We start from the raw sequence: 9,064 nt of genomic DNA, 5'->3' as shown, positions 1-9,064 counted from the left end.
CCTGTCAAGAAGAGAAACACTTCCGATGTCGAGACGGTGGCTTCTTCGCGGCCTCCCTGTTCTGTGCTGCGACCTCATGAGCACGGGAGGACCCCTTGTCTACATTTCACTGACGGACACCTTCCGGCCGATACAGCGCCCGTCGGCATGAAGGCGGAAACGACACGGTGGTGTCTGGCCTCTGCACAGCGGCCTTATCAGCTTGGAAGGACACCTCTCAAGGAAAGCATGCTTTTCCGCAGATGGCGTTCGTCCTTATATATCGCTTCCTTGAGCCTCACAACTTCACCGGGCAGCTCGAGGCTCGTGCGTTGCAGGGCCCGAACCACCTCCACCAAGCCGAGTGAAAACATCTGACGGTGCGCGCTCCGCGTTCGATGCTCGCGCGTAAAGACGTGGCCGTGAGGACCGTACCAGCAGAGAAAACCGAGATCGCGAAAACGAGCTGTCTGAGGAATTCTGCCTCTTTTCCTGAAGAAGATGCTGGCGACTTGCTGCCAAAGGCAGTAGTCGTTTCTTGTCATGTCGACTGAACGTGCGTCGCACGGACCTGCTGCATTGCTCGTTGCTGCTCTCCTGTCTTGGCTACTCACGGTCTTTCTTCTGGTGAACATTATGTTTAATGCGGCTGACAGTGGACAAAATGTTGCTAGCGGGAGACTGGAGAAGGTGCGTATTTTCCTTGGAAACTGCGAAGAAGTCTCACTCGTAGGCTGGAGAAAGCTCTTTTCTCCCATCTGTTTATGTGTTCCACTTTGCAGTGAGCGGTATTTCTGTCAAGTAGGTACGAACCGTACAAGGATTAATTATGTCCCTCACTGCATTAAGGTTGTGTCGCAGAGTGCTTCAGCAGGAGAATTTTTCCCTATGGTTCCTCACCTGGGCCTAAGGGGTACAGTTTGTCGGGCGGTCCTTTCGTATGGCCTGCCCTGCAAACTCCCTCAATGATCTGCCGCCACTCTGCCGAGAGGTCTCTGCTCCGTTCCGATGTTTGTGTTCGGCTACCCTTCTGACTGAACTAGGCTGACTCGTTCTGTCTCTTCGGAGTTTCCTTGCATTCACTAGAGGCAGAGATGTACGGGGGTTTGTGATCTGGCCGGCAGGCATAACGGCCGCGAGGGAACCCTGGCTGAGCCGCATGAGCAAGGCAATTCATTTCTGTGTTGAGCGGCTGGAGGACGCCACCGGTCACAGCAGTCCTGCGAAGAACTTCGGACGAGTCGGGCCCCTCCGGACTAGGCGACTCACCTCGGCTAGTCGTGCACAAGTATGGGGCTGGTCCCGGACGGCACCCCGCTATCACTTCAATGCTTTTTCTTGGACCACGAGATCAGGTTGCAGCGGCAGCGTTTGAAGCATATGCTGGAGTTGGGACAAGAGCCACTAGGGCGAGAGAACGGCCCTTTGTCAGAGTCCCATCCACGCCCGCAAACAGAGCAGCGGCTGAAGCATCAGGATCCTGACCACCAAAGTGCCTGCCCAAACTCTGCTCTCCTCTCACATGACCGGTGTTTGTTCAGCGCCCGGGAGCGCTGCCCCCCTGTTCGTCAGATGTCCGCACTCCAAGTACGGACAGAACCTGGGCAACCTGTAGGCACTGCTCGGTCATCGTGCTCCTCGTCCTCTCTCGGCTCCAGTGCTTCCGTAGTCTCTGAACAGCGTGTGCCGACCTGCTGCAACGATGAGCGTATATTTCAGTCTCGCTGCAGTCATGCAGCCTCACCGAGCGTCCTCTCTCATCACTCCACAGACGGAGTGAAGCAGGCTTTGGCTGGGGACAACGCTGCGTCTCCTGGACCGGCAGGCTCCTGTGCGTGTACTATCTCACTGCCAACGTCGCGGATAGGCTTCTCTCCCAACAGCCAAGTGAACGTGAGTGCTGTCACTCCACTTGGACAGCAGCCCTCGGCGGCGCCGTGCTCGTTCGGTGAGCTTCGAGGGCAGCCGTTTTACTGTGATCCAAACGGGAACGCCAGCAAAAAGCTTCTTGCGGGGCGCGGAGCAGCGAGTCAAGATGTGCTGGTGGGTAAGGGCGGCGTCGCCGAGGAGATTCCTTCACTGAAGAAGAGTGTGACTCGTCTGGACCTGAGTATGGCAGTCTACCAGCGAATGAGAACAGTGGATATTCCCCGGGGCACGGAGTCTGAGGTACTTGAAGAAGTTCAAGAGGTGCTGGTGGGAAGTCCTCGGGGACGGGAAGATTTGGTACAGTCTGAAGGTAGTGGTGATGACCTGAGTGCCTTACTCGGGTTGAACCAGCGGCTCGCGGAGAGAGTCGAGGACCTCCGAGGTGAAGGCACAGGCACATCTCCAGAAAGTTTGGGACGGGAAGCAAGCAAGCTGCAGATACTAGCGGAAAAACTTCAGGCACAAGAGGAGGAAAAGCGTGTGATCCAGGAGGAGAGCTTTCAAGTGGAACAACTTTTGAAACGACAGTACTATCAGGACATGCAAAAGAAGGAAAAGGAGAATGCACACCTGAAGCGACAATTAGACGGGCTGAAAGAGGAAGTAGAGGCACTTAACCGGCATCTATCTGCAACCCTCCAACATCGAGATCACCTGAAGTATGCCCTTGCTCTTGCACAGGACGCTTTTACTCATGCAGTTGACAGCATGCTGTTCACACCGCGCACTCCTGGTAAGCCGGGGCCGGGAAGAATACCTGCAGAACAATTGAAAAAGACTGTGCAGCAGATTTCACTCAGACCCGTTCCACGTGGGACTCCGGATCTGCCGAAGTGCTCGGAGGCTCCGCTCAAACCTTCAACTGCAGCAAGGGGTGCAGACCAAGAGACAAGCGAAAGGAAGCAAAACGGAAAACCAGCTTCTGCAGGGCTGTCGGCGCCGGGCACGAGCAGCCAAGCGGGGCCTGCGGAGACAACTCCGGACGCTGAAGGAGAACTGGATCAGCATGGACGCGACGAAGTGGCCAACGACGAAGGGGGAAGTTTGAGCGCGAAGCTCTGGTCGCTCATGGAGAGGCTAGAAGATGCTGTTGGTCAACTTGATTCATTCTCAATCGATGGCGCTGACAGGAAGGTGACTATAATACCCATGGAATCTCTGGTGGGGGAACTTTATGCTGTCGCATAGCTGAAATGAAAAGAGTCGCAGTTCTTCACGCATGATTCGTGTTACACTATAAAACGTGCAGTCTGAAGAAGCTAACCAAGGTGCTCAGTGGAATGCCGAAGGAGAGCGTCCGCATAGTCGGAGGCGAGGGTAGCCCTCGTTGAAGAAAGGTCAGGATGAGTGGACAGACCGAGAATTGGGAAGAAAGTGCAGGTTTTCGGATAGACACGGGCTATCCATGCTTCCTCACCGGCGCGGCCTGTTGACGCTCGCAACTGTTTTCAGCGCTATTCAAGTGGCATTCCTTGCCAGTTTGTCCGTTCTGAAAGACTTGTACAGCTCAGTTCAAATTTCAGCCACCTCGGGCATGCGTTTTTGGTTTGGGCTTTCAGGCGCTAACCACTTCGTTGCGGAAAACGTGCAGTGCCTGCGACATTGAGAACACCTGCGGTTTGGGGGAGGACAACCACCTACGGGTGTCAAGTTACGGTAGGATAGCGGCACAGTGTGCAGGAGTTGTGAAACAGAGGTCAGGTGTCGGCTGAGACTCGTTTGGTGACAGCAGCTGTTGCCTTCGCAGCACGCGTTGACAGTCTAGTGAATGCCCTGGCGCCAGCAGTGACGCAGCGCTGTGCTTACGACTGCGATGCATGTGCAAGCCGGGGTTGAGGGTGACTTGCTTCTTCGTTGGGGAGAACGAATACGGTCTTAGAGTACAGCAAACTGTACTGCGGCCTGTGCAGCTGCCTGGTATTGCTGCGTCGAGCGCGGTACCATGTGTTAGCGCGACCGCGGCCGAGGGTTTTCGAGGAAGGTACTACGTGGATACACAGTTGTCTTCAACTTTGTCTCTACGTCTTTGTTCTTCCTCAGGCGAACAGCACAAGAAGAGTCAGCCACAACAGCCCGAGAATAGCTTACTTGGAGAAGCGGCTTCAGCCTGGAGGAACTTTACCTCCCACGACTCGAACGAGCACTTTGATGTGGAGCTGAATGAGGAGCAGCTTTACCGTCTGCGGAAGGAAGTTACGGCGCTCCGGCAAAGCCTGAAGTTCTTCACTGGGGGTGTTCTGGCAGCTCAGAAGCGGCGTAAGTGTTGCGATGTTCTTGGTGGAGTGTGGTCGGACGGGGCATCGGGCTTCCTGTGCAGGATTGCTTGTATAGTACACACACTCTTTGCAACTGCACGCGCTGCTATGCTATGAGTTCGGAGTTGATTGCTTCATGTCTGTGATGGGGCAGGTCGCTGTAGGGTCGTTTTCGGTTTTGTTTACGGCGGAGCATCTTCTGGCGTCTCCTGCCTGACGCTTCTGAAGGGCCAGCGGACTGTATTGGTCGTCTGTGGTTATTCCCCTGTTATCTTCTTTGAGCAGATCGGGAGGCAGCAGTCAAAAGTGGTCGCGGCGGGGGAGGTGAAGTCTTTCCTGCTGACGGCGTGATGCTTCAGCGCTTCGAAGAGCTCCAGAATCTAAACGCACGTCTTTTGCTTGATAATACACTTCTGCATCAGCTCTACACAAGCGGTACTGCTGCGTCGTCCTGCGTAAGCGGCGGGGACTTTGCGCAGACCGAGTGGTCGTCATCCACAGTTCAAGATTTGACTGTGCCGTGTATTTCAAGGTGCTACCCGACCCTTGCACGCTCTAGTGATGCACTTACGTGCACCCACGGACAGGAGCCTCTCGTTCCGAGCGCAGTCACTTCCTCTTCGACAGGACTTGCTGCGGCAACACCGTGTGCCCCCTACCGCGGCCCTTCAAAAACTGGTTCACCTTTCGAAACAGAAATCTCTCAGAAATCAAATTTCCTGACTGACGGAGACCAGCGTTCTGGCATGTGGTCCGAGGGGGCTGCCAGGGTAGAAGGCGGAAATGTAGCTAATGCTGAACTTGCGGGGGCAGCGGTGGGTCCTGACAGTGGTTCCCGAGTAGCCAGGCAACTGTGGAAGATTCCCCTACCTTCGCGAAATCTTAGTATGCCCACGCCTGAAAAGTTACCGGCTCCAGTTCCGGTCCGCGTTCCGCGTTCATCACGGTCGATGGCTCCTTCGATGTCCCACCCGCTTCTCCGTGCGACACAGAGACAATCAAAATCGCTGAACGGAGTAGGTGAGGAGGGCGCATTGCCGCGGCTCTCAAGGAAACGGACGATACGTGTCCCGGTAAAGGACGTGCAAGGCCGTCGAAGTCCTCCCGGCTTATCGTGTCGCCGCTCCATGCGGCCTTCAGCGTCTGCGGTAGAACTGCCGATTCTTCGGAGTACTGTGGGCGCTCCGTGCGCGGCTTCAAAGAGGGGCACTAGAGGGGCTTGGGGAATTACCGGTCTTCCGCAGCTAGAAGCCTATTCGCGGTCCCAGAAGCCGGCAAACGACATTTTACCTGATACAGGTGCAACGAATGTGCGCGGCGTTTCTTCTTTAGGGGACAGCCATTCAGGAATCCGCTCTGCGTCGTTGACGAACGGGTGGGAAAGAGGGGACGTACAAGTAGACAAAGAGTTGACGATTCGTGGCCGGGGGTTCGGAGTGACGGGAATCCATTCGGAGGAATGGAAGGGCCTACAGCGCCCGGCGGTTTTTCACCGGAGTGTGCACCGGTGTGTCAACAGCGGTGACAGGGGCGGGGGTGTTATGTTGCCTTCGAGTGTGCCAATGAATATGCTGTGGACTACGGCACAGGTATTCGCAGGTGCGGCAGCGTCCTTAGAAGGAAGAGGGGCACCTGATGAGGCTCGTTCAGTCGAGCCGTACGCGCAGAAGATGAGAGGTTTTCTGCCGGATGAGGCTACTCTCACCCAGTCGTCGCCGGCGCAGCCTCCCGCAGGAGTGCTCCTTCACTCCAGTAATTGGGGAGAGGGGCGGAAGACTTCATCACCAGCGAGCTTACCTGTTGTTGACCACGGGTCTCCGTCATCTTTGACCGGCTTTCCGTCAAGCAATGGCTGGTCCCTTCAGCGGTCGCTAGGGGCAACGCCGCAGGTGAGCTATCACCCGTATACCGGAGGAGCTGCAGCCTCCGACCAGGCGTTCATACGGCACCCGAGCGAGTCGAGTCGCAGCATGCACCTGAACTCCGTGGGATACGCGCATCCTAATCTGAGCACGGTGCCCACCACGTTAACCCCCATTCCGACAGCTTCCTCTGCTGGACCCCCTTTCTCGCCGGAATCCTTCGCGCGTTCGTCTGTCGAAATGCAGCCAAGATCAGGACCCCTCCAGACAGCTTCCCTTGTCCATCCGGTCACGCTTGTCTCTGTGAGAGCTAACAGTGGTGCGGCTGGGCCTGCGGCGTGCGGCACTTTCTTGCGAACTCCCAGGTCCGTTGCCCATTGTCAGCAGTCCCAGAACAGAGTACATGCAGCTCACAAACTGCAGCGCGCGGCTGAGACTACAGGGGGAGGCGACCTCAACTGCTCGGTCAATCCCATGCCCGCGGCAATCGGTTTTGCCCATTCGTCCTCAGTTCCTGTGATTGGTCGGACCATGTCAACCTCCTGGATGACCGTGGGAACGGTGCCTCAATCCGTGCCAGGAGACGGGGAGCTGGCTGCGAGCCAGCCATTGTTAAGAAGAGCTTCGTCGAAAAGCGCCCAAAGCCGTGTGCCAGCAACAGTTGCCGTCGTGGGTTGTTCCCTCCCGGGACCCGTCTCGCCTCTCCTGAACGAGACACCAACCCGGAGCAGCGTACGACAAAAGGAGCCCAGTGTCCGTGGACGCAGTCTCACCTCCCCTCTTAAAAAGGACTCAGCTGGCAGCCCGCACCTAAGTGGCTCTCCAGATAGCACGCGACCTATCCGTGTAGAGGGCCCGGCCTCAACGGCGGATGGCGGCTCTGACGGTCGCCCCAGATTGGGGGGGTCAAAACTGTCCCCGGTACGCCCTTCACAGGCCAAAGTCGGGTCACCCGGGACCGCGTTGCCTAAGTCTCCAGTTGGGACACACAGTAGCGTGCCGCAGCAACCGACAGGGTGGGTGCGACCGGGTCGAGACCTTGCTACGGCGAGCACGGCGGGAAGCAGCAGTAGCGGAGGCAGGTCGGGAGAGCAGTCGCAATACCAGGGCTCTCTTTGTGGACTAAGAGTTCTGTGCGATGTTCCGCTGCTTCAGCACTCTTCCGTTCATCGGTTGTGTGGCGCATCTGCTCCTTCGCAGCGCACCGACGTTTCCACACCCAAGGGAAGTGACATTGACGGGAGCAGCCGTGCGTTAGGCTCCGGCTCGATGTCCGTGTCGACACTTCAGCAACTTCCGGCAAGGTGACGTCGATTCAGCCGGCAGTTCCAGGGCTTATTCGTTTTAGGCGCGCCCCCCGAGCCCCGGTGTGAACCATGGGTACGCGTACGTGACAACTGCAGAAGACTGTTGCAATCAGACTTAATCCCGAAACGTGGTTCGGTGTGATGCTTTGTACCAGTGCAGCGTCTTTTGCCGTCTCGCGTGGGAGCACTTTCTTTTACCGCTGGAAATGCCTTTTTTCTTTTTCTCGTCCCGTGTACTGATCCGACGGACACTAGGGGAACTGTGCGGTGGCTCTTCCGCACTGTGTAGGTCGCAGTGCTTGTTTCTGTCAACATGGTTTCTTTGCGGCTGCGCCTCGCCCTGTGCAAAAGCTAGCGACAAAAGGTTTTTACAGGCCCCCTGCTTAATTACACAGCCCCTTACTGCAGGTGCTGACGCGTGTTCAGACGTGGGTAGGGCAGTCGCGCGTGAAGGGAGTTGGCCTGCCTCAGTTATAGATACCCGGTCACAACAAGTTGCAGTTCTGTGCGGAACACACTTCCTTCTGTTAGAAGTCGCTGAGATACCTCACCTGTATACCTGACGTGTCCCCTGGACTGCAGGCAATCGGGACTGCATAGTTAACGCCTAAGCGCTAACAGCGGACGGGATAGATGCAAAGGTACTCTGGGTACACTGTTAGTCCTCAAGGGTACACAGTAATCGGTACGTGGCCCCGGCGATGGTTATGCATCTGCCTGGCCGCCCCTAGGCAGGAGGAGTTGCGTTGTTGACTCCTGAGAGCGGAGCTCCGGTGTATGACGAGAAGACCCAGTGTAGACATTGTGTTCTGATGCATGTACGATAGAGCTAAGTTGCACGTTGGGTAGCCTACGCGTGACTTGTCAGCTCCGGGGCGTCGGCTTGCGGCAGCCTGTTTGACCGGCGGTGCAGTATTTGTGGCGACTTCCGACTGGAATCAAAGTTGTCGAAAGGGCTCCTGTTGTTTTGTTCACGTGGTGGGTGGCCGTCGTCCGGAACGAGAGGAAGTTCAGGGCAGAGAGTAACGACAGAGGTGTCCAGGAACTCCCGCCCGTGGTGAGAGAACGTGCGCAGTTTGGAACGGAAGGAAGGTATTCCTGCCTACTGAATCAGACTGAGCCCCCCTGCAGAGGTTGCAGCGCGGTACCCGCGAAGACGTTTCTGTGATACCATTGAGGGCCATAGGAGGCTGAAAACTAGTTAAGGGTAGAACCCATAGCTGCGGCTGAGCCGTCGATGCCTTTGCAAAAAGCTGACACTAGAGGAGCAGCTTTTTCCCATGAGCGCGGGACCCCACGCTGACGGGGCTGAAGTTGCAGCCCCGGACAGGCGTTGTTGGCGTCCCGTCAGTACCAAAGATCGGCGAGACGAGAACTACAGCCCTTGAAGCAAAGCTCGCTCGTGTGTCCGCCCTAGAATGCCGATGAAGTGATTCGTTCGGAAACGGTGCTTTGCGCGCGAAGAACAGAACTCTTTAAGCTACATGATTCCGGATGGGAACTACCACAAACACGACTCCGGCCTCGCCGGCCATTCCAGGTGGGAGAAAATCTAACGGAGATCTTACTGGATCGGGTGGCTTTCTGCTAAAGGGGAGCTCCTTTATGGGCACTCTCCTTACGTGTTCTGAAATGGAAAATTTCCCAACTGCACGCAAAAGGAGTCTGCCGGCCCTAAAAAAAAAGGCGCCTTCGCGCCGGTGGCGCGCGCATGTCTGTTGAGCACTGCGGA

At 56.5% G+C, this 9,064-nt stretch overlaps 1 protein-coding gene across 1 annotated transcript; it reads left to right on the top strand.

Moving 5' to 3' along the window:
• The first annotated feature begins 415 nt into the window (after positions 1-415).
• Positions 416-8,068, top strand: CSUI_003607 (uncharacterized protein). Its single transcript, XM_068063803.1, has 4 exons — positions 416-3,042; positions 3,468-3,564; positions 3,949-4,164; positions 4,449-8,068. The coding sequence occupies exons 1-4, from the start codon at positions 1,270-1,272 to the stop codon at positions 7,331-7,333; spliced, it is 4,971 nt and encodes a 1,656-aa protein (XP_067924229.1). The 5' UTR covers positions 416-1,269; the 3' UTR covers positions 7,334-8,068.
• The last annotated feature ends 996 nt before the right edge of the window (positions 8,069-9,064 follow it).

Source organism: Cystoisospora suis (assembly GCF_002600585.1).
Source record: "Cystoisospora suis strain Wien I chromosome Unknown contig_1632, whole genome shotgun sequence".
NCBI classification, from domain to species: domain Eukaryota; phylum Apicomplexa; class Conoidasida; order Eucoccidiorida; family Sarcocystidae; genus Cystoisospora; species Cystoisospora suis.
Note: the sequence above shows the minus strand (reverse complement) of the source record. Positions and strands in the feature narration are given on the sequence as shown.

Bases quoted from the DNA above. Each gene is read 5' to 3' on its own strand.
- CSUI_003607 (XM_068063803.1), top strand. From the start codon at position 1,270: ATGGGGCTGGTCCCGGACGGCACCCCGCTATCACTTCAATGCTTTTTC. The intron at 3,565-3,948 runs GTAGGATAGCGG...GTTCTTCCTCAG, and splicing joins CCTACGGGTGTCAAGTTACG to GCGAACAGCACAAGAAGAGT. The intron at 4,165-4,448 runs GTAAGTGTTGCG...TTCTTTGAGCAG, and splicing joins TCTGGCAGCTCAGAAGCGGC to ATCGGGAGGCAGCAGTCAAA.